Consider the following 26,526-nt stretch of genomic DNA (forward strand, 5'->3'; position numbering starts at 1 on the left):
GGAATTATTACTTAATAAGTACATGCTAGGTACTAAGCACCAAGATAGAAGTTATACATATATCATCTTATTTTAATCTTCATACCATCTGTTGAGATAAGACATTGTTATATCTGCTTTACAGAGAGGAAAATGAAAGTCAGAGTAATTGAGTAACTTGCCCAAGATCATAGAGCTTGTAAGTGGAAGAGGTAGGATCTGAATTATGATCTGTCTGCTTTTGCTGTCTATGCCCCTCTACTTTAAGTGTAAAGTAATATAAAAAGCTGCACAGATAAAGTGCTGTGGGGATTCAGCAAAAGGGAGATATTACATTCAGCTAAGGGAGAGTGAAGACATCTTGATGGAAGAAGTGGTGCGTAAATCTGAAAGGTGATCATATCTGGATGTATAGAAACTGAGAGTATCTAGGGGCTGGGAAGAAAGCAGTTCTGGAGAAAAGACTGTTTTAAGAAAAAGACAAATGAAGAAAAACAGATTCAAAGAAAAAAAATAACTGGTTCACTTTGGTTCAGATGAAACATAGTGTCCAGAAAGAACATTAATGAAAAATTAGCAGGAGTTAGGGCTAGAAAAGCAGGTCAAATCAAAGGATATAAATGTCAGGCAAAGAACTAGATTTTATTTCACTCTAAATGGTAATCACATTGAAACTCAGAGTTTTGGGGTCAGAAGAATGACATAATCAGAAACATGACAGAAAACCTTTATCTGGCAGACACATATAGCATGATATTTGTTGATGATACACTCAGTCTCAACCCTCAATGTCTTCACCATAGAGAGGAGAAAGCTAAATGCTCGCTTTCCTGACTCACCTCCCTTGCAGCAATGACTGGGCAGGCAATAGGCATGTCTTCACAATGCGCAGAATGACAATGGGGAAATCAGTATCAAAAACATAGAAATGTAAAATCCTGTTAGGTGGGCAGTGAGCTAGAGGGACTTAATAGTTCTATAGGCCATTCACAACGTAGCACAGAGCATTTGCACCGTGACTCTAACACCTGGTAGTAGAGAGGAGGGAGACAGAGGACCTGGGATAAAGAGAGTAACGTAGAAAGGGAATGCAAGAGTGGAGATCCAGGAAAGGATTCTGTTACCAGAGAAATGGTGCCTGGATCTAAGCAGAAACCCAAGTATTAGAACTAAGGCATGGCACCAGGGCCACACTGAGAGCAATGGCATTGATCTTGAGTCACCTGCATGTTGGAAAAAGGCCTCCTAAAATGCCTCATGTTTAAGGTCCCAACTGGACTCGGGGATTCCCCAGGTGTGCAAATGCAGAACAGTGCTTGCAAGTGCTGTTAAAGTCATCCTCAGATGCTGGGTCTGCAAGAATTGACAGGACTGTCACACTCTATTTGGCTATTAATACTAAAAGAACTATCAAAAGAACAGAGGTTCAGTCTATCTTGTTCACAACAATTTCATAGCCTTATTGTGTGTGACCTGTGCATAGTAGGGGCTAAATACATACTTGAGTAACTGAATTATGGTAATATAAATTAATGAACAAATATCAAGATGAGTTTTATTTCAGATTAATTTTGCCTCACCCCCAAATAATTCTTATTACCTCCAGTTTGAAATACAAATGCTCACACCTTTTTTCTAATTTCTTCTCTTTTCTTTTCTTCTCTTGCTCTCTGTTCTTGTTATTTTTTCTTATTACTCAACTACTTTTTCAAGTCTCTGTGACATTATTTACTCTATCCCATTCCGTTTCCTAAGAATTTGGTTTTGTTTCAGTGGATTCATAGCAACATCCTCTCCATTCATTTCCCTGCCTCTTTTCCCATCTTCACCACAGCTGCCAGAACTGCCTTTTTTCTTTCTAATACTCTTCACCATCTCATTTCCCTTGTCAAGAACCATTTTCTCACATATTTAAGTAAATGCAAAGACTCACCTCTCTTCCCTAAAGTCTATTTTCATTTTCGATTTTGTACTATCACTGCAACGGCATTCGCTGCCATTTAGTTTTCCAGTCTTTGTAATTGTTTAAAAATCTAAACTAAATCCATTAAGCTGTCTTTGACTTTAGGAAGATGATCAGAAGAACTCCTTGAATAATAGACATTTTCCCTTTTTACCATTGGTCTGCAAAATAAAACCTTATTAATCTAGAATTCCTTACTAAATAAGTGTAATATAGAAGAAGCAAAATTGAGTTATTCACTCTCTAAGGAAGAGTTTTGCACTGTATAAATAATGTGAATAAGATGATGTGGGGATGTTCATCCTACACAAGAAAACTCTCACTGACGTAAAGATTTGCACAGGAACAACAAGGTGCCAATTATAATTTTGTCCAAATCTTTTAATAAACTTGAAAGGATGTACAATCTTCCAACTCAGACATTTACGACTCTTTTTTTTTGTGGAAGTTAGTTGTTTGGAAGTCTGATTGTATCTTCCCACAAGAATCATAACATAAATATGGTTTTCTTTCTCAGCCCAATCAACAAAGCCTATTTCTAATGTACCTAAAAATAATTCTTATAGTATAATAGAACCAGTATTGGTAATACCCTCCTAATGAAAAATCCAATGAAGGTTGGCGTTTGAGATTTTAGAAATGTAATTCTCATAATACCACCAGTCACAGAAAGTGTGGGTTTCCAGTGGAGTAGGTAGTCTCACTAAGGGGCATCTCTGGGTGACATGGTTATGACTCAGGGATGGGAAACTTCGGTTTGGGGACTGCTTAAGGGATCTTGTTTGGAGAAAGCTTGTTTAGGTAGCAAACTTTCTCTTCTTTGCTTCCTTAACTAGTTGCAAAAGGAGATGGGGTGAGAAGGTAAAGAGAATGTTTTGCAATGTTCACGCCCTTCCCTTTTCCTACAGTTAATAAATCCTAAGAAAACACAGAGGTGAGGGAAGAAATGTAAATAAATTTGTTATATTAAATCATACATAGATAAATAACAACAAATGAGTTATGAAGAGTTCTGGCTCAGAAATTATATAAAATCAGGAAAACTATCCTAAACACGCCCGATCCCGTCTATCTTGGAAGCTAAGCAAGGTTGGGCCTGTTTAGTACTTAGATGGGAGACCACCTAGGAAGACCAGGTGATGTAGGCATTAAAAAATCAGGGAAACTGAAAAAGTTTCCATTTTAAGAAAAAAGTGGATATCGTTTTAAGTCACCAAAAAGATTTTAAAAAAGGAAGACATACCCCAAATTATAAGTTCCTGTTATTATATATATTGTATATGAATAAAATCATTTTTAGTGATCCAAATAACAAAACATGGACATTTTAAGAGAAATCTGATAAAATAAACCTTTCAATCAATTAAAAAACCATTATAATTTTCTAATTGAAGTTTTAAATGTACACTGCTTGCTTTTACACTGTATGTACCTTATAGGTATGTAAGATTTAATATATAGTTTGTATAAATTTACTCAAGGAAAAAGTGGATTCATGGTAAGGTATTAATACTAAGATGTAATTATATGAAATACTATAAACTCTGCTGCACACATTGATAATCACACCTCCTATACAGGTCATTTCTAAGTGCTCATATTTTTAGATAAATAAAATTTGTTCTTGGAGTTAAAAGCCTATTTAAGGTCCATTGTGTGTGTGTGTGTGTGTGTGTGTGTCCCCCAAGAGTACATTAGTGGCTGGGAAAATAATATATTACAATAGGTAACAGAGAAGATGAAAAACATAGATGGAAAGGAGCCTATATGTAAAAATTCTTGTGTATGTTATAAAAATCCCAGAGCAAAGTTAATAATCAAGTACTAAATGAAGAACTTCATTAAGAAAGATCTAATTTAAAATCGAAAAATGGAAGTTTCTCTTGAAAAATATTATGATAATGATGCAGACATAAGAGGTAGGTCAGACTTTTCCTTAGGAACACAGCAATAAAACTCTGCCTATATTTTGTGCATGAGAGAGACAATGTGAGGGTATTTCTTTGCTTCACATTTCCCCTCATCCCTATCCTTCCTGAATTCATTGCTTTCAAGTGTCCAAAGGCAAACTGGTAGCCAAAATGAAGGAAAATCAGAGCAAGCCCCCGTTTGAAAATGCCAGTCCTATCCTCCTCGAAAGTCTCCAAAATTTTCAAGTATAGGCAGTTAGACTTTATTTTTCAGAAGAGCCATAGCAAATATAAGACCTGATGTGAAGGTATTTTGAACTGCCAATGACACACTTTCAAATCTTAGCTGCAGTGATCCAGAATATTCCTCGTTCTGTCCATTCTTGGTTCCTGCACTGGTTCATCATCTTTCTTCTGCTCATGATTCATTATGACCATGTTCTTCTTTTTACAGTTATTGTCTTTAACATCTCATTAACTAATATGCTTTTCATGTCTTTTTGCTCAATTTCCAAATCTTTATATCTATATCTTAATTTCTCACTCTTTGTTTTGTCTATGGGACACTTGCCCTCGGATGTTGTAGCAAATGTAGGTGTCAACTCATACCACCGCTTTCTTCCAAGACAGTGCTAGAATATAGGTCTCATACGTCCCTATGGCTTTCTACATTCCTCTAGCAGCTGGAGTGAGCTAGACCTTCTCAAGACAAGTCAGAAGTGCCAGGGAGTTAACACCCCTCAACAATGAAGGAAGGGAAAGTAGTGGATAAATACATCAACTTCCCTGCCCCTCGGTGGGACGGTTCTGGAGCAAGCTCTTCAAGGCTTCTTACAGGTTCTTCAGCAGGACTCAGTTCCAGCTGTCCACGGCAATGACTTGTTCATTAATGCATCCATTCTCTGGTTTTCTTCCTCTTCCTGTGTCATATTCTCACTCTCTCACAATGTTTCCTGGGATCAAGTCCCAAATAATCTATGCATACCCAAATCCTTATCTTAGGAACTCCTTGGGGTAGGGAAAGGTGATGCAGGCTAAGACAGAGGTCCTATTAAAATTTTAACTATGTTAAAGATTATAATCTCTTAAAACCAAGGCACTAATTTTTTTGATCATCTGTTACCTCACTTTTTTCTTTTCTCTTCTTTTGAGAGTTAGCGGGGGTATGAGGATTTTAGAGACAAACTTGACTTCTGCTCCCAGTTTTATGGTGTCATTCCAGGTGAGTCAATTATCTCTTCTGTACACACACACACACACACACACACACACACACACACACACACACACACATTTTCCAGGGCTGTTGTAAACATAAAATAAAATAAAGCCTGCAGAACACCTTTTACTTTTTCTTCATCCCATTATAATGACACAGTTTCAAATTTAGGGAATAAGCTACAACTTTCTTTGTGGTTTTTTCTTTCCAATAATTACCTTGCGCCAACTAAGAATCTGAGTGAAAATCACAAATAATGAGAGTATTCTCTGATATGAACATAAATTAATTACAGATCAAACTTTTTCTCATGGGTATAGTATGAAAAAGACTCCTCTATTGAAGTATGTGGGGTTTTTTATTTATTTTGTTAGACATCCTTAATATACAGAGCTCATAAAAACTACACTGTTCCCATGGTCTAGAATAAGAATTAGCACACTATAGACAATTTATGATACTAACAAAGATATCATGAAAATAGTTTATTTATGAAACAATCTAAGAAATAGCATTCAATATGTTGAGGGGAAAGAGATGTAAGGGGAACTCAAGAAATAATTATGTTACTTACAGACATTATGGTGTTAAAGGTAAAACGTTAATAACGGCATTTCTTTCTCTCCAGCTTCCTACATACTACAATAAGTATTAATATTTAATTTGTTGTTCTTAACTGACTCTTCATTTCTGACAAGTCCCTTCTTTTTCACTTTTATCTCTATACATATTCCTCCTCTTCCTAAAATTTCCTCATTTTCTTCAATATGATTGGGGTCTCAAAAGATTTTCTGTTGACTGTGTTTACATTTAATTATGAATCATGTCTGCAGCAGTTGGTTTATATTGAAAATAGAGAATGAATTCAATATCTGCCTATAATGAATCAAAAGTAGCTGGTAGGATCACAGTCTACATAATCAGAGCCTGTGTGGATTTACAACGACATTATTAGTACATGATTAATCAGTACCTAATGCGAACCAGTTCATACCAGACATCTACTAAGTCATTTCGTCTTACATTAAAGTCCTGTGGCTCTGTTTCAGATCAGTTAAGGGTTTTGCTTTATATGATAGTACATTGTTAAACTTGCCATCTGGTCCAACAGCTGATATGGTTCATACAACCCCGAAGAGGCCCCAAAGCTTTACTCCTGGGAAATATCTGGTCTACCGTGTGGTGTCATGATTACTGGCTCATAGCTTTCTGGATCTTTTGAAAAGAACTGTAGAAAAACCTCCACACTGGAAAAATCCTAAATCGGAATTAATTTGTTAGAAAAGTCCACTTACCCGAGGACCAGCCTGACCCTGAAATTGAAAAAAAGAAGAAAGGGAAACAGTTATAAAATTGTTTTCTTAAGTAAATATTTTCACTATTAAAACTTAAACTAGTTCTGAAAATCTTTTCAATTTATTTCTGAATATAACAATACCTAGCTACTGACAAACTTCATTTTGTGGTTTTAAAAAGTCATATATCTTCATATTTTTACTCTGTTATTTATGTGAAATCTTGATACTGTGGCCTGTTGCATATAACTCCAAAATGACTCAAGGGTTTTAGTATGCTCTAGAATTAAATTGGAGAAAGAGAAGGCAAAAGGTAAAATATACCTCACATGATCATAACAAATGGGTTACTTAAAGGGAGGGTCTGCTAGCCCAGGCCATTACTGTGAGATACGTATTCAAAGATGGCACAGAGTTAAGAAAGAACAGGCAGAAATTTTAGTTTTAGAACTCACAGAATCTTTGAATTTTTCATTGTTTCTATAATACTTTAAGTCAATTTTTAAAATAAACACCTCCTACACTACATAATCCAAACTAAGGGAATTTTTAAAAATATGAGAGATCTTTGGCTCAATTAATGTGCACCATTATGCAGTCAATAGATTATGTAACCTTTGGGCAATCTAATTCTTGTTGTTTAAGCTAGCAAAAATTTCAAAGCACCATAACGGCAAATGCTTCTAAGAGAAAATCACCTGTGAATAAAAATATTGATTACCTATCACCTTCTTAAAACCTCCAGTTGGGTTTTGTATATGATGAGATGAAAGAAAAAGTTCGCACTGAGTTAGGAAAACTTAAAAAATAAATTAATAATTTAATCTCATCATGTCAGCTGTATACCACTGGGTATTGTACAGGAAATCATGGAATTAACACAACTCCCAGAGAAGACTCTTTCTCTTTTAGCTCATCTCCAAACTTGGAATTTCTTTAGGTGCTTGTTCTCTAACTGACTGGGGATAGAACAGATGATTTTCAAAAGCTTTGTCCAAAAATGTGGTTGGCCAGGTTTTATATAATCAAACTAGGAAGAGGAAGCTGTTGCAGAGGTTACAGCTCTACTCCCGTACTCTTTATTGGTGGAGGGGGAGAAAGAGGATAATATTCATTAATTCCTTTCCAGAAACTTTTGGATGCATTATTCTATTTATCATTTATAACTGCCCTGCATTTTACAAATGAAGAAACTGAGGCTCATAGAAAGAAGCTAAAAATCACACAGCCAAATAGGGGGAAAAGCCACAATTTAAACTTCAACTTGGTTCTGAAGTTCATGCATTTTCCATCAGGTCACTCTGCCTTTCAGTCTGGAAGCTGAAACTCATAGCTGTGTTGAGACTGGATCGGATCAACAGTGACACCAGAGCACCACTCAAGTGAGTGGACGCTCTAAACTTCCTAACCACTCCCAGCTGCAAGTGTGCATCTCCACTTCCAGACACAGAACTCGGACGAGCAGGCACAGGTCCGTTAAGTGATACCTGTACAGAACCCAGGTCAGCAAAGGTTTTGAGAGTAACAGACAACCTTACTTTTGACTCTAACCATGGAGAACCTACAGAGGCAGGGCTCTCTGCCTACATTTAAATGTGCGTCTTCCCAGATCCATGTAATGGACGAAATCACAATATGTGCTCACTCTCACCTGTGCTTGCGGATGCGTTTCTCTCTCTCTCTCTGTTTCTCTCTCTCTCTCTCTCTCTCTCTCTCTCTCTCTTTAAGCTTCTGACCTTTTTGAAATTTTAAACTACTGCAAACTCAGAAATGTGAACCTATATCTTTTATAGAACCTCAGAATATATCTCATTTTTTTATAAAAGCTAAAATGTGGAGTTCTCTAAAATCAGAAAGAATTTCTTCAAAAGAATAGATTTTAATGTTGTTGTTGAGATTTTTTGATCCCTATGGTTGTTCTACAGATGACAGACTTTTCCTATTTTTAAAATGTAGCACTTCTGCCATTACACTGAACAAATGATTTTAGCATAGTGTGTACATACATTTATATGTTATTTTATATAAATATACATTGTGTTATAAATTTTACGTTAGCGACAGGGAGAACAAATAGTAAGTGGTAGTAAAATGAAACAGTTGACTTTTACATGAGGATTGGAAAATATATAGTACCAGGAAACTCAGATCATCCTAACATGTGATATGAATTTCAGGCGTGTCTGTGTGTGTGTGTGTGTGTGTGTGTGTGTGTAGGGTAGGGCACATGAAAAAAGAGGGATGGAAATAAGTTAGTAAGGAGGCTTCCAAGAAAAACGATGCATATAACATGACAAATTTGGCAACTCTCCCTAAAACACATGGATTACACGATATAAGCCTTACAAATTTTACCCAAGATTCTAGGACTGCCTACACTCAATATGATGTAATGAGCTATTCGCTAGCAGACACCTAGAATATCTGTAAGAAAACAGTTTAGCAGCTGGAGTCTTGTAGTGATGGTAACAGAGCCATCTGACCAAATGTGGGAAGTGATCAGAGGAGAGGTGTCAGTGGGTGTGGCAGTGCCATCCTTCCCATGGGAGTCCAGAGCATAAAGGAGACAAGACAAGAGTCTAAGAGTGACGTGCATCTCCGAAACTGCCTGTGTCTAGGGCACTGGGTGACAAAGTCTTCTTCACAGACAAATCACCAAATGAATAACCCAGAATTTCTTTCTTCAAGTTGCTGCCGTGTAGTTCATTGAGAAATATAAGTATTTTCATTCATTAGTGACATTTTCCTAGTCTATTCTAATTTATAGGTAGTGAACATTACTAATGATCAATTGTGAAAGTTAATTTCTTTCAGTTTCCTAAAATATACTCTAAATGAGTACTTATAAGTTACGATTAAGGCTCACAAAATACAACTTAAGTAGAATTTTTAAAAGTGGAATTCCTGAAAGGACCTTTTTTCTCAAGCAAATCACCAAAATGTTTTTATAAATAACAACCTGAATCTAGTATAATCAAGAGTCATGCCAAGGGAATTAGTTAAATCACAGAATTACCGCATTTTAGACCGAACATAACAGGTAAAGGTGGAGAATAGTGAGTGCTCTGAGTGGCCAATTCACTGAACTTCAGCAGCTCAACTCAATGCTTGAGGCGGCTAAGGCACCAGCATGAAGACAAAGAAACAGCAGGAGGAGTGGACTTTAAAAAGTGGTGATCAGAACAGAATGGTAGAAAACAATTAGCCAGTAGCTGATGCCTGACAGAAAAGTGTTCAAAGCAAGTTGAAAGTTTTGTAAGACAAGTAAACCACAACAGAACATGATAAATGAGATGACATATCACTGCAGTGTATATTGTTACATTAGGCAATTTAAGAGCAATATTAACTATTTTTGTGAGTCTGTTATCACAATTATAGTTGCCAGAAAGTGCTAACACTCTTCTCTAAATGGACAAAGTCATTTAGATTTCTGACTGAGGCAATTAGTTTCACTACATGATACTTTTTTTATGGATGTTAAAACTATATCATTCCTTTTCAGATGGGATAAAAGCTGTTTTTCCATTAACACATGCACAGATAGGCACATAAAATTCGTACTTTTAAAGTATAATCTTACTTTGAAATACTGATTAGGATAACAGACTCACATATATCTTTACTGTGATAAGTTTTAAATAAAAACACTTTCATTTTCAAAAACTTGAGGGAGTATCAGTATTGGTTATGCAACTCTAAAAGGTGCTAGCTACCTCAGCTTCAAGGTAATCAGAAAGAAATTACTTCAATAACTTAGAAACACTTCATTAAGAAACCCAATCTTGGTGACTATTTTTAGTGCCCTTAATTCAGATTTATTTCATTCTCTTGAATTGAATGAAAATACTTCAAAACAATAATTTCTATGTTTTGCATTTTGGAATCCTTATTATCTAAAAAGATCATTTGAAGGTGATTACTATAACTGCATTATCTCTTGAAAATTCTCAAATCCACACATTATTTTTCCCTCAGGTAAAAATGGCACCAGAAGTAGACATCCAGGTAAAGCTTTAAAACAACATCGTAGGAACTCTGGGTGGCAACAGGATTGTCCTGATGGCAGGAGGTTTTGAGAACCAACAGGAATCCTGTCATAGAATCATCTCACTGGGATTCCTTAACCTTTCAAGAATCACAGTTTGACCTAGAGTCTGTGCCAGTAAGTGGAACAGATGAACTCCTCACTGCACTGTGAATTTATTTACATTTAATCCTTGATATCCCAGGGCTGAACTTACAAGGTACTTCAGAAACAACTGTTGAATTGCTGAAAGGTGAGAATATTTTGACTGGTCCAAAGATGGTTTCAGTATTTTTGTAGGACCATTAGAAAGTTTATTATTCTTATATGACAGGCTTATATTTTCAAAAGTTAGTTTCTCAATCCATTGTTCCAGAAAAGGGAATAAACACATCCATATCAAAGAGGAAGTCTCTCCACTCAGTGGAATCTTATTCAGATGAGAGATGGAACTGAGGCAGACCAAGACGGCAGAGGCTTCACAGGAGGATTTAGGTCCTTCACACGTGGCACAGGACAAAAGACATGAGAGTTCTATCCTGAAGAAAAATCACTTCCTAAGGTGATTAAGTTTTCCATATCTAATTAATGTGAGGCTATTACATCAAATTACTTTGATAATTACAAAATGCTATTAAATTTAGCATGGCGATTTTTCTATTTTTTTTAATTTATTATTATTATTATTTTATTATTATTATTATTATTATTTTAGGCGAGGCAACCCTTGGTTGACCTCACAGATTGCAAGGGCCTTGTCATCTTACAATCCCTTATTTTTTTATTTTTTACGCCTACCTGGTCTTCCTAGGTGGTCTCCCATCCAAGTATTTACCAGGCCCAACCCTGCTTAGCTTCTGAGATCAGATAAGATTAGGCTTGTTCAGGGTAGCATGGCCATAGACTAGCATGGCAATTTAAAGGAGGCAATATATCCAATATTACCAATTCATTCAACTAATTCAAATTTAAATAAAAAGTGTATAAATTTAAAAATAAATTAATATTCAAATGGCATACTACAGAGAAAAGCAATTGAAGAAGTAAAGCATTAAGGATTATGTGTATTAATTTTGAAATAGCTTTGCAAACTGCATAATCTTGCAATGTCTATAAGCTGCTCAGTGTTTCCAAGGACTCTTACATGCTTGACTGAAGTAAATATTATGCATAATTTATATTGCCTAATGTATTACTCTACAGGATTGATATTAGTAATTCTTACCTTAGCCACAGTCACATAATATTACTTAGATAAGAGTATTTCAATTTAATAATTTTAAAAAAAAGTATTAATCCTTGCTGGTTTTAGTTCTGGGAAGAAGCAGCCATATTCTATATATTACAGGAAAATAAATAGCTATAGTCTCAAGCCTGGTGGCTACTTCATTTTTAAAATTTGAGAGAGAAAGTGAGAGAGAGCAAATATAGAGATAGTTTTGTTGGGTTCATGTAAAGAAAATAAAAATTTATTCAATACTTGGAAGATTTCTTTCATGTTTGCCTTTCATAAATAAATAAATGTATTTAAAGATTTAGTCTTATATTTAAACAAGTTAACAAATCCTTTCCACAATAATTAAAAAACATTATTATATTTTCTAACAGAATACCATATTTATTTTTTCTTTCTTATAATTAAATGTCCATAATGGACACACAAGAAAAGTAAATAGTTTTATATGTGCACTTGCTTGTCATTAAAAATTGCTTATACAGAACATCAGAAAAAAACCCTATTTGTGCATTAATTTACAACATTAAAATTTATTGGTTGCCTAATGCTCCGCTAAGGTTGATTCAGATTTTTCTATTGCAAATAATGCTTAAATCTTTCTTTATAAATATTTTACTATATCCCTGATTGTTTCCTTATGTTACAATACTGAAAATGCAGTTATTCCAATTATGAAATTTATATATTTTATTTATATTATATAGTATATAAAATACAGATTGTACATTTTCTAGGATATTTTATAGTGTACACATATATGTTTATTCTGACACATATTTGTACATCTATAAAGAAAGCAGAGAGAGAGAGAAGAAAGGGAGGAAACAAGGGAAGAAAAGCAAAAGAAAATAAGTAGTTATCTCTAGGTGTTAGAATTATGGGTAATTATTTCTATATTTAGTTTTCTATACTTCTCAAAATTTTACTAGACCCATGTCTTGATATAAACATATTTATCATATGATACCTAATTCCCTGCAGAAAACTTTAAAACAGAACATTAATTAAGTTGTTAAATTTTTTCCATACTAGAGTCATTCAACTCAAAGATGTAGGTCAGTGATCTTGAATTCCATTTCAACTATTTCCCAATCCAGCGTGTTTTCAATTACTTGGAAGAATGTTGCAAAATTCATAAAGTTTTCTTTAAAATCCAATAAGTAAAGGTTTCGAATTCACTTTTTGTGTATGCCCTACATCACTTTTAGGAAGAGATTAGGAGCCGGGAAAGGGGTAGGAGAACACCTACAGTCAAGCACCAGTGATAGGAGCTCTGGGGATCCCTGCAGGCAGTTTGTGGGAACATTTACTGTTTTGCAAACCAAAACATTTGAGTTTGGGATTTAGCTGTATTATTTCATGGAGTTATTTAAAGAACTTATAATTTTAGCTATAAATGTATATCAAACTCCTAAAATATAATAGAGTAGTACCCCTGTATCTGCAGGGAATACTTTTTGAGACTCCTCCTTGAAACTACAGATAGTACAGAACCCTACATATACTATGTTTTTTCCTATACATACATAGCTATGATAAAGTTTAATTTATAAATAGGGCACAGTAATAATAATATTATAATAGTATAGTATTAACAATAATAATGGCTAATAAAATAAAACAATTATAACAATATACTATAATAAAAGTTATGTGAATGTGGTCTCTATCTTTTTCTCTAGAAATATCTTACTTTACTGTACTCATTCTTCTTCTTGTGATGATGTGAGATGATATAATGACCAGGTGATGAGATGAAGTGAGGTAGAAACACTGGACAAAGGGACGACTCATGTCCCAGAGGGACAGAGTGGGACAGCTCAAGATTCGATCACACTACTCAAAATGATAGGCGATTTAAAACTTATGAATTTTTTATTTCTGCAATGTTCCATTTAATATTTTTGGATCACAGTTGACCATAGGTAACTGAAATTGCAGAAAGTGAAACCAGAGATAGGGAAGGACTACTACTCCTAAGTCTTTTCACCAATGGGTATGGAATCAGGAAGGGCTATCAAGTAAGTAAATGATGAGTTGTATAAACATTATTTTATTAAAATACAATAAACATATGGAATACATGTTAGGAGAGACATCTGATCAGCTTCCATAGTTTTAAAAACATGTGACTTTTAAAAAATTCGAAGGCAGTTTTTACTTTCTGCCAATTTTTATTACATTGTATATAATGGAAAATTTGTTTTCTGCCATGTTTATTGACACCTTTAAAAGTGTGCTTTTATTTATTTTTTTGCTCCAGATAAATACTAGAAGCCAATTTATAAACATCTCTCAGTAAGATTGAATTTAGATGTGTCCAGTTTCAATTTTCTAAATATCGTACAAAAAGATGAAACTGACTGCTCTCTGAAGCTGTCTGTCCTAGATATTTTGCATTAATAAATGTGTTAGCAGAGTCAATAGATTCATAATGCATGAGTCACATGATGCTTATTGCTTCAGTGAGACAGAACCCCAAAATGAAATTCTATTTAAAACTGGGATGGAAGGCGTGGCTCTTCAAGCCGACAAGCCTATATGCTTTAGGAACCAAGATGTTTAGGGCTGCATCATAAAAATCACCACTTACTATCACAAGTCCCCAAGAGCTTTACAAATGACATCTCCATTATAACAACTCTGCAAATTAGAGGTCATCTCCACCACTTCGTAGTTGAACAATGCAAATTTCAGACAAGTAAGGTAACATTCCCAGAAACGCACAGCTTTTAAAAGGAGAAGTTGGAATATGAACATGGATTTGTCTGTCTTGAACCTTTTGTGTTCTCACTTGCATCATGCTGGTGGCTGAAGCCATGGGCTTGGGCGAGATTACCCAGGGAAAGCAAGTAGGGGTGATCCTTATCTCTATTCTGAATCAGATAAAAGCTATAGCTGCTCTACTTAGAAATATCCACATATGAAACACTAAAATTTTGCACACAGGCATACACACATACTCTGAAGTCTATTCATGGATTCTCTAGTGAATCTTTCTTTCACTCCTGGTTAAGATCCCCTTAAGAGAGAAATATAAACATTTCAGGGACAATCTCTTCTGTAACTGATGTTGGCAAAACTGAACAGACACATGTAAAACAATGAAATCGGACCACTTTCTTACCTCCTAAACAAAAATAAACTTAAAATGGATTAAAGACTTAAATGTAAGACCTGAAACTACAAAACTCATAGAAGAAAACAGGCAGTAAACTCTCTGACATTGCTCTTAGTAATAGTTTTGATATATCTCCTTGAGCAAGGGAAACAAAAGAAAAAATAAACAACTGGGACTACATCAAATTAAAAAGTTTTGCACAGCCAAGGAAACTATAAACAAAATGAAAAGACAACCTACTGGTTGAGAGGAGATATTTGCAAATGATATATCCAATAAGGGATTAATATCCAAAATATATAAAGAACTTATACAACACCAAAAGAACAAAATATTCAATTTAAAAATGGGCAGAGAACCTACATAGACATTTCTTCCAAGGACATACTGATGTTCATCACTCATCATCTGAGAAAAGCAAGTTAAAACCACAATGACATCTCACCTCACGTTGTGAGAATGGCTATCGTCAGTACATCGACAAATAACGAGTGCTGGCACGGATGCGGAAAAAGAGAACTCTTGTACACTGTTGGTGGGATTGTAAATTAGAGCTACTGTGGAAAATAATTTAGAGATTCCTCAAAAAATTAAAAATAGAGCTGTCATATGATCCAGCAATTCTACTTCTGGGTATTTATCAGAAGATAACAAAAACACTAATTTGGAAAGATAATGTACCTCTATGTTCACTATAGCATTACTAGTACCAGCTAAGATATGGAAGCAACCTATACGCTCATCAATAGAAGAATGGATAAAGAAGATATAGTATGTGTGTATACATATACAAACACACAATAGAATATTATTCAGCAATAAAAAAGAATGAAATCTTGTCATTTGCAACATGGCGGGACCTGGAAGGTATTTATGCTAAGTGAAAGAATACAGAGAAAGATGAATACCATATAATCTCACTTATATGTGGAATCTAAAAGAACAAAAACAAAACAAAAAGAAATGAATAAATAAAACAAAAAAGGGGGTCAAATATGTGGTGATGGAAGGAGATTTGACTTTGTGTGGTGAACGCACAATGCAATATATAGAAGATGTATTATAAAATATACACTTGAAATCTATGTAATTTTATTAACCAATGTCACCTCAATAAATTTAATTTTAAAAAAAAAAAAAACAGAAACAGACCCATAGATATAGAGAACCAGCTGATGATTGACAAAAGGGAGGAAGTGGGGGATGGGAATTTTAAAATAAAGTGCCCTAAGAACCCTGATAAAACTCCATAACACACCAACCCAGCATGAAAATAATAATAAAGTTGAGTTAAAGAAGCCAAGATTTCAGAGAACTTCAAAAAAAGAAATTAAAATGAGAAATGCAAAAAGTTCCTTGCACTTAATTAACAGGAAGTCAGAATCTTTATTGTAACTGACTAAGCAGTGAAGTGAGGACATTAAGTCAAGAATAAACACAATAGATGGCAAGCAGTTTTCATCTGAAGAGCCAACTGATTGATTGTTAACTGTCGAGTGGAATAATGTGTTAAAAGAATGTTCTGAGGCTGGGTTATAGACTTTGGAAAAGGATGCTGGAGATTATCAGCAATATCTACAGAAGCCAAAACGTGGAAAATAGATGTACCAACTACTATTGGCCAATCTCAGTAGACACTTCTTTTGAGTAGCTGTCTTTGAGGGAAAGAAAAGAAAATAGGATAGTGGCTAAAAGGAATATTTGGCTTGAGGAAAAGTTTTTGTTTCTTTGTGAAGTAAGGTGAGGATTTGAAAATGTTTATAGCTAACAGAAAACTGTTAGCTGAGAGAAAAGAAATGGCTTGTAGAGCAAGATTAATATGTATGAGAATACAAAAGAAAGTAGTGTCAGAGAATAGGATTAGGAGATGGGGCACCATTTTGTCTGAGCAGAGGAAAAAGTGAAGATAAATACCGATATATCTAGATGTTACAGAGGCAGAAAACAAAGGATTCCATGCCCTAAGTCTCAAAGGACTCTGAAGTAGAAGTCTGCTGTGTGTGGGAAGAGTAAGGTTGATTGTTTGTTTATTCATTCAAGTAATATTTGTTAAGGCCTCCGATGTGCCAGGATTTCTTCATAAACTAAAAATATAGTAAATAAAACAAAGTCCCTGCTCTCACTCTTGTTGGGGGAGACAGAATTCAAGAGAATGTTTATAAATACTGTGGCAGGTGATTATAACAACTAAGATGAAAAATATATGAGGATAAGGAGGCCAGAGAGCAATTTGGTGGAAGGGTGCTCTTTTATAGAGTGCTCATAGAAGGCTTCTTAGAACAGAGGAAAAAGGAATCACAAGTGGAATACCTTGATCAGAAGAAGACAGGGTATTCAAGTAACTGGCAGTATGTCCGGATGGGAGGGAGCAATGGGAATGGGGTCAGGAGTGAAGTCATAGAGGTGAAGGAGGCAGATGATGACTCTGTAAGTCATGGTAAGAATTTGGCTTATAACTGGGGTGAGATAGCCACAGGGAGGAGGTTTTATGCAGAGAAGTGACATAATCTGAATTACATTAGAAAAAAATTATGCTCACTGCAGAAAAAAGGCTATAGGAGGGCAAAGGTGTGAGCATGGAGAGAAGTTAGGAGGCTTTTGTCACAATCCCAGTAAAAGATAAATGATGGATGGGCCAAGACAGTCACGGTGGAGGAGGTTCAAAAGTGATTAGATTCTACATATATTGTGAAGAAAGTGGTGCGAAATATGCAGATAGAGTGAATGAAAAAAGAGGAGTCAGGTATGCACCCACGGTTTGGCTGGAGCAACTGTAGGTGTTGTGATGTCACTTACTGGTGTGTACAGAAGGCTGAATGAGATGTAGTTTAGAAAGCAGACGCATCAGAATTTAGTTCTGGACATGTTGAGTTTGAGAGATCTCTGAATCACCCATGCGGAGATGTTGAGTAGATAGGTGGATTATACAAGTCCAGAGCTCATAAGCAAAGTCCTGGTTTGAGGTGTAGATCAGGGAGATTTTAACAAATAGCTAATATTTAAAACTATGATATTAAATGTGATCACCTAGCAAGTAAATGTAAATAAGGAAGAAAAAAGGTTTAAGGACTGAGCTTGAGCATTCCAACATTTAGAGACCATGGAGAAGAAAAAGAACAAGCAAGGCTGGGAAGGAGTGACCAGTCGAGACAGGGGAGTGCCTTGAAAGAGCGGTATCAAGCAAGGAAATAAGGCAAGTGTTTCAAGAAGGGAGCAAGCAATCAACTGTATTGAATATGGTCCAGTACAATTTGAACTGAACCTTGACTACTAAATTTGTCATGGTGAAGGTAAGAAGAGACCAGAGAAGAATGTTTTCAGCAGAGTGGTTGAGATGAATGCCCTGTGAGATTCAAGAGAGAATCAGAAAACAGTATTTGGGGACTGTGGACGACTCTTTCTAGGGTTTTTACTTTGAAGGGCAATGGGAGTAAACAAATTCAATAGAGTCTGGGGTAAAACATGGGGTCAAGGAAGTTTTACTTTTATTTTTTAATAAGGAAGATATTAGGGATTTATTTTATGCTAACAGAATTATCCTACAGAGAGGAAAAATTGATGATATGGGAGGGAGGCAACTGCAAGAGTAATGACCTTGAGCAAGGCAAAGGAGATCGGCTCAAACATAGCAATGAAGAGAAAATCTATCCCTTGTTACAGGGAGAAAGGAGGATACAGATCTGAATAAATGATCAGACTTGGTGACGGGAATATATAGAATTTATACTCCAATTGCTTCCACTTTCTGAGAAAAATAAGAAACAAAGTTAAATGGGAGGGGAGATGCTGGAGGACTCAGGAGCCAGAAAGGGTTTGAAATAGCTAAGAAACTATGGACATGGATTTTAGGCGTGGGCAGCACCACAGATCCTCCTGAGACAGTGGTTGTAAATTTTAAATGAAGCCAGTTAACAGAGTTGTTTTTCTTCACCCACATTCAGCGATATGAGTTCAGGCACAGAGTAGAGAGTGAGTTGTATTTAACAAGGCTTGGGGTTTCCCCTGGACAGGACAGAAGGAGAGAGTGAAGGGGTTGCAGGAGTATAGAAGAGCATGATTATAATGATGGGCCATGCATCTAATCTGTTAAAGAGGGAAGCGAGGCTATGGGATAGTGTTTTCCGCATCTTTATCGGATATATTTGTTATTCCTTATGCATTATATTCATGATATTCCCACTAAACTATATTTAATAAGTTCAATTGTATCAATGCTTTCATCAATTAATAGAATGTCTAATGTATTGATCTATTATTATAGTTTTTACCATTACTGTTTTAACTGTTTTTTAAAACACGCTTTTATTTTAGCTATTTTATGTTTCTATCTCTTTAGGCTTAATTACAGAAATACAGTCTCAAAAACATAGTACAGCAATAATAAAGATAATGTCATCAATATTATTTAGTGACAAAAATCACTAAAATGTATAAGGTTATTATGCAAAATATGTTGACTAAAATACTCTGAATTTTCCTACAATTCTTATTGACATTGTTTGTGATGAGCTACCACAGAATTTATATGAATCACCCACTCCTACATTTTCTGTAACAAGGCCAAATAAACTTTACCAACCAAGCCACAAAATTATAAGTGTTACAGTGGCTACGTAAGCTAAGTGCTGCTGAAATGCTAGAGGAAGAAATATGGCACTTAGAACACTCAGGCGTCCCAGTGGGATAGACTGACCAAATTTTAAAACTTCAAACTCTATCAAAGGTAATGACACCTCATTTGAACCAAATTAAGGTTCAGACCCAGCAGTCAAAGCCCTGGGCTCAGCCTCTGGAGAGACGCTTAACCCTTATAATTTCCAGTTGCTACAGGCTCCCTAGCCCGAGCACACCTGTGTTCCTGCTCAGGTGTCCTTTCCACTTGTCAAAATCCCATCCAAGCTTTTAGGGCATTCACCTCTTCCACAAAGATTTGCCTGCTTTCCTACAGGAGATGGGAACTTAATGTCTTCTGAATAGCTACAGATTATTTTCTTAATACTTTAATGACATTGCATTCTGTCTAACGTTACGGCTATTGCTATCTTCTCTCTCCTATTAAATGGTATGCTCCTTGAACAGCTAACACAATGCTGTTTCAATATGCCAAGCACTGTGATGTTTGTTTTGTGGACTTCATAGGTACCATTATTAGTCCACTTTACAGTTATAGAAACTGAGAGAGAGGTTGAGTGATTTTCCCAAGATCATACAACTAGTAAGTGGAATTATAGAGATCTAAATTCAGGTCCATCAGATTCCAGAGCCCACATTCTTTAACTACTATGCTATATCGCACCTTAGACAGTGAAGGGCATACAATAAACTTTTGTTTTTCTTAAATCGTCATTATATAAATTTTTATTCAATCAACCTATGATATTCCAGGCACTGCAGTGATGCCAGTGGAACAAGGAAAAAATAAGGCACGGACCCTTCAACAGGGGAGCTTGCAGTCAGTCACAAACAATGCCAAAAGTTAATATATTCTCAGATTCCCATACTTTACTGGGCTTTTCCTTCCCAAGTAACTGGAAGACCATTAGCAAAGGCTCAATTGTGAAAACTAGTTATAGTTCTCTCCTCTCACTGCAATAAAATTGATTATATTGAAAAATAAACCACCTTGATTTATTTTAACAGATAATGTTATACAGTTAATGATGCTCAGACTAAATTAGATATTGTAATGTAATGTTCAAGGGGATACGGAATACATTACATTTATTCTATGATATAAATGTTCTCAGTTGAGACAGGAAATATAACGTAGCATTTCAGAGCCACTGAATAAATTACCTCTATTGATGAGGCTCGGCAGGTTCTTTCTGAAATATTTGAAATAACTGCCGAGGGATAAAACATAGCATTCGTGGGCTGTAGCCACAGCATGCTCGAAGCCTACTGGGGAGAGAATAAAGCACAAGCTCCTATGCATGAATGGTTCCGTGTCCTGCCTGAAGCATGGCTGACCGACCATCCCTGAAATTGTTTAAATGAAAGGAAGTAGGCTAAGGTACACATTTGTATTAATAATTGGTGTGCATGAAGTAAATTAGGTTTTCCCACCAGGTTCCTCTTAAAGGGGTGAAGAGGCAGTACAAACCTCCAGGAACAAAGTCTGCAAAAGCAATCTTTTCAAAGCTTTTGACAAACTGCAAACCTCAGCCATTTATTTTTTTCTCATTGAAAGGAGAGTTCGAGGAAAAGTTTCAGTTCAGTTTACACACGTGCACATGCACATGCACACACACATGCACGCACACACACACAGAATGTATAGGTGTATGAAGCATGAACTAGGACACGAGAGTTATGTAGTACAGTCCTTATTCACAAAGGAAGTCAAGGGACCTGGTTCTGCCATTAAGCAGAGGGAGGCTTTTTCACTGATGCCATAGGGCAGGCGTGGTGCATTTCCGAGTTCCTTTAGTTCTTGTGCATATTCCCACATGGACAATCTGTGTACCATGGAATCTGGCCCCCCTATTTGTACGGCCATGTTGTGACTGAGGCAGAAACAACAAGCAGTCTCAGTCAGAAGAGAGAGGTCAATTCAACCAAACCATGGTTCGGATTTTCAAATTTTTGAAGGAAACAATAAATTTGAAACTTCTTTGCTTTGTGATCTTAGAGAATAGAGTTTAACCTGCTTTTTTCCTGGTATAGAAATTTCCCAGGTTTATAAATATTTCTGACCCTTTCATAAAAACCACATACTAGGTAAAGAATGAGAAATATTAAATCCATTTACAATGCTGTGCAATCAGTTTTCTTATAGCGATTGTAGAAAAAAAAGATAATTTGTTTTTGCAGCAATATCCTTTTCAACAAACATATATATCATTTAATCTTATGTCATTTTATAATAAATTTTTACTTTTTTCACTTGCACAAATATTAATCTTGTCTAAATAAGATTTAAATCCAAAAGAGCAATACAATCAAAGTTTATAAGTAATGCTAAATTATTCAAATATTTTAATTCAATTCAATAGTTAATAGATCTCTTAAATTTCTCTTAACTCTATTTACATTTAAATCAAGGTAAAAAATAAGCAATTAAAGATTAATAAAGTTTTGAGGTTTAATTCAAGTAATTAAAAGATAATGCTACTTAAAAGTAGGAAATATATTTCCTTCACACTGTTATTCTATTTCCTAATCACACAAGTGTTTAAAAAACAAAAATGTAAAACTTTATGGCTGTTGATACCTGAAAGACATCTTTACCTAAAAACTATTTATCTTAAGAAACTGAAACTCCATGTGTAGAAACAATGCAGGTGGCTAATTCATCTTGAGCATCACTCGAAATATACTTGATGTGGTTTACGCCATAATGATGAGAACACAATAAACTGTGAAAAATGTCATTTCTGGAAAATTAGTTGGCTATAGTTCAGCAAGAGATGAATCTTTGTAACAGATGTGATATGATGACTTTGATGAACTGAACATTTTAGAATATGGAGTATTTTAAAAATATTTCCTTAAAATAAATTAATTTAGATTAAAACATACTATATACCATTATTCAAATGTCCACTCTCTCCACTCAGAATAGTTCGATGTCAGTGTCTTCCTTCGAATTACTCTTTGGGCGCCACTTTTAGTCCATTAATTTAAAAAACAAAGAGAAAACTTAATCTCTGATCTTCCCACCAACTAAAATTCTACACTTCTTGTATTTCACGTTACTTTGAAGTTTTCTATGATTTGAAGATAAAAATATCAAGAAAAGATGCTTCTTTAAAAAAATTTTTTTTCTTTTTAGCAGAAAAGGTTGAGATACAAGACTTTCTGACTAAAAAGTCAATATATTCGTCAATTGCTACAGATGCATCATTTCTAAATTTGCTAGAAAGAAATTAAAAGCCTTTATGCCAAATATTAGAATTTGGTACTCCACTTTGGGGCATTTAATATCCTATAATATATATTTGGATGCTAGAGAAGGAGTTAGTTTTATATAAGTACATGTATTTAATTACTGGGCTTTATAGATAAGGACAAACCACATTTACCTAGTTTTGGTTATAGTTTAAAAGTAAGAACTTTGAAGATCTGTAGTTTAGGATACTATTTAGATACCATTCTTGGTATCCTAATGTATTTGAAAGGCTAGCCAGCATAGAGCAAGACAAGATAAGAACAAATATGTAACAAAAGAGATGTCTTTTTAAAAGAGAATTATCATTTTGGTTTTTAGTAAGCCACCTGCTGTAGCTACTGTCAGTGAGCAAAAGCAAAGATGTAGCAAGAAAACATTTCACACCTGAAATGACGCTGACTTTCAACTCCCAAACAAGAAATATTCTAATATAAACATCACCTTTATCTGTTATTAAAACTCCTCCCAAAGGGAATCTTAGGATTCCAAGGACGATTCCATGGAGTCCAATATAAGGGTGTTACAAATTACTGAAAGCACCAAAGTAGGTTACATCTTGGTAATTACTGTACTTTAGGGCAACAGATTGAGTTCCTACCACTGTAGCAAGAGAAGGCAGGTCAATTTTCAGTAATAATTTACATGAATGAAAGTTTTCTATTTATTGTTCACAGAACATAGCCTAGAAAATGAGCAAGGTGCTTTAGATATTTGAGTTTCTAGAAAGTACTGAAAAGTTCTAGAAATGAATAGGAATTAAAGAAACTGCTTACTCTTTAATGATACTTTTTAGTGACAAAATAAAAGCTTTCCCTCCTCACAATGATGAATAGGACGTGGTTTCCCAACCCAAACTCATTTGCCTTGTGGTTTTGATTATTTATATGCACATAGGAAACTTCATGTTATAAGGAATATGTAATTTCTGTAGTGAGTTTTTTACAAATTATGATATTTGATACAAGGTCAAGCAATTTTTCATTTTGTTCAAAATGTTCCAAAAATCTGAAATTGCCATCAGTTTGTTTATGCAAAGTCTCTGCAAAGTCTGTCCTCTTAAACTCTACTAACATCACCAAACTAAAGATAAAATAGGGAAAATTTCCCCCTCTAAACAGGGCAGTTAATGCCTATGGGAAAATAACATTCTTAACAAATAAAACCCAGGGGATCTAGTCAGGCAAAGGAATAAATCCTCATCTTTCACACAACTTTCAAACTGGTAAACAATGCAAGAATTCAAAAATAGTTTCTTTTCAACTCATGCCATATAATGTACAAAGTAAGTTTGTATGTAATCGCAAAGCCAGATCAACTTTCCAGACGGACATGAAGAATCAATGATTAGAGGCTTAACTTTAATATGCAAAGTAGAGGGTTGGGTGGACTTAGAGGGGGGCATCGGGATAAATAACCCCACAACTGGAAATGGAAGTCTAGGTCATTTCCTGTCTGAGGATATATAGGGCATATTGGATAATGGTCAGAGTACCTGAAAGGAAACCGCAAGCTGATTAGTTCCACTCCAAGGGATGGTTTTTAAAAACCAGTTCTTATTCTTTACCATTGATTAGAAGTCTAAATAGAAGGCTACATATGGCGAAAGATATATACATTCAGCCATTACAACAGAAGGGCGATAAATTATCCAGGGTGCCTGCAGAGAACTCTCTAATCCATTCTTTCAATTTTCATTCTCACCTGTGAAAAAGCCTGAAACTGTATGCCAATTGGTTGTTAATAATGTGCTCTGGAAGAGAACAAGTTGAAATTGTTCCCAAAACTGCAAATCAAGAGACAAAGTACGTGTGTCTACTACTGTTGAATGAAATTATATATCAGAACAAAAGACCGTGTCTGCAATACAGGACTAAACTATGCTTTCATGTGTCCTATAAAATCCATGGCTCTGGGCAGCACAAAGCTCTGGAGCGCTTATATTTCTACTCCCAGAAGAATATCTAACATAGATGTAGTTAACGGAAGCCTCCAAAAGGAAGTTTGTGATATGAAATTTAAAATAATTGTTTTTAAATTTGTAGTTTCCAGATTGGGTTTCTACTGTGCCTGCCAAACATTCCCTTTCTTTTTCTGTGGGCTAGCTACACAAATATGGATTTCATTTGTTTATTAATAGAAGGAAGTGGTGATTCAGCCACTTTGTATAGATGCCCTAGTTTTCCTATCTCTACTCTCTTTCCATAGGACACTGTAAGTTGCGACAGGTCAAAAGCTAGAAGGAAGAGAGAGCGCGGTGGGGCTGTGATTAGAAAGAGCAAGTCTCTTGCCTCTCTGGTTTGATCTGCAGCCCTTGGATCTACTGACTCATGCTCACCTCAGTCCCTGGCCAGCTCCTGCTGCTTCATTTTTGTCCTTTTCCTGAATTTGGATGTGGGCTCTGGGCAGCAGAAAGGCTATCACAAAATGCTTTCTTTTACATAGGTTCCAAATGCCAGTTTTTCTCAAATGTGTTCCATCCTCAACTATGTCAAGTAGGAAAGATTCTCTTGCTGCTTTTCTCTAAAAAGTTTGCAGGTGTGTATTTATGTGCTACAGAAAGAGCAAATATAAACATTCTAGAGCTTAATGCTGCCCACATGCACTTATGCGCCATGTGCTCCAACTATGTCATTTCCATCTCTGAGCCCCATTTACAGCTAGTGAATAAAACAGAGCAATACTACCAGGCCTACTTACTTCACAGGGTTGTAGCATCAAAAGATCTATATGAAAGAGATTTGATCTCTAACTTCCAATTAAATGTACTACATAATTAATAGTGAAGAATGACTGTCAAGTGAAGAATGTGTATTTACACATCGCAGCCAAAGTTATAAAGCTAAGTACATGGAATACGAAAGCTGAATCAAGGAAAGGCTGGAAAGAGGGAGGATTTCCAGAGAAGATAGAAGACAGTAATAAAGGACAAGTGGGAGAGTATACCTGTGCATGTTCGGCAGGGATCTGAAGAAGTTCAGCTTGAAGAGGTACTTATTTGAAAACAATACCATGATGGGTACTTTTGTGTCAACATGGCTAAGCTTTGGTGCCTGGTTGTTTGATCAAACACTAGTCTAGATGTTGCTGTGAAGATATTTTATAAATGTCATGGACATTTATAATCAGTTATCTTTAAGTAAAGCAGGTTACCCTTGAAAATGTGGGTGGGCTTTGTCTATTCAGCCGAAGGCCTTGAGAGCAAAAATTGAGGTTTCCCAGAGAAGAAATCATTTTGCCTGAAGACTATAACATAGAAACTCTGTATGTTTTCAGCCTGCTAGCCTGCCCTACAGATTTTGGACTGACCAGCCCCCAAAATCATGAGAGCCAATTCCCTAAAATAAATCTATGTATGTAGATGTTCCATTAGCTCTATTTCTCTGGAGAACCCTGACTAATACAAACACCAAGGCTATTTTTATTGGAAAACCTAGTGAATTCTTCTGTCTTTATCTGTTTGCTATTTTGCGGGAGCATCTGCACTCTAGCCATGCCGGCAATTCGGTATAGGGAGAATACAGCCCCAAGTGAACGATCATTTTTGGTCACAATGAGACGACTTTGTTATCTTTCAAAGTCAATGAATATCTCCACTTAGATATCTTACCAATAACTTAAACTCAAAATACTCAATATCGAAATCTTTTTCCCCTATAAAATCTCCTTTTTTTGAATTGCAGTTCCTGCAGTATCCTATACTGTCTCACTTCTCCTCTGGCTCACTATTCATATTCATTCTATAAATCCTAGAACTCTTCCTTGGTAACTTTCTCAGATGAAGTTCATCCTATGCATGCCTTTAAACCGGCCAGTCTTTCTTTAGGTTGCTTACAGCAGCTGTCCTGAAAATCACTTTCAGACCAGCCATTCTAAATAGGCTTTCA

At 35.5% G+C, this 26,526-nt stretch overlaps 1 protein-coding gene and 1 pseudogene across 5 annotated transcripts in view; both read right to left on the reverse strand.

Moving 5' to 3' along the window:
• Nucleotides 1–26,526, reverse strand: part of COL25A1 (collagen type XXV alpha 1 chain) — a 414,648-nt gene that overhangs the window by 157,651 nt on the left and 230,471 nt on the right. For all 5 annotated transcript variants that reach the window (XM_039848694.1, XM_039848693.1, XM_039848690.1 and 2 more), the window contains exon 5: nt 6,367–6,384. In XM_039848694.1, the coding sequence (XP_039704628.1) occupies nt 6,367–6,384 (18 nt within the window). The remainder of the gene's footprint in view (nt 1–6,366; nt 6,385–26,526) is intronic.
• LOC120591338 (uncharacterized) lies at nt 11,179–11,298 on the reverse strand (annotated as a pseudogene).

The sequence above is a fragment of the Pteropus medius genome, unplaced genomic scaffold (assembly GCF_902729225.1).
Source record: "Pteropus medius unplaced genomic scaffold, Ma_sr-lr_union100, whole genome shotgun sequence".
Taxonomy (NCBI): Eukaryota; Metazoa; Chordata; class Mammalia; order Chiroptera; family Pteropodidae; genus Pteropus; species Pteropus medius.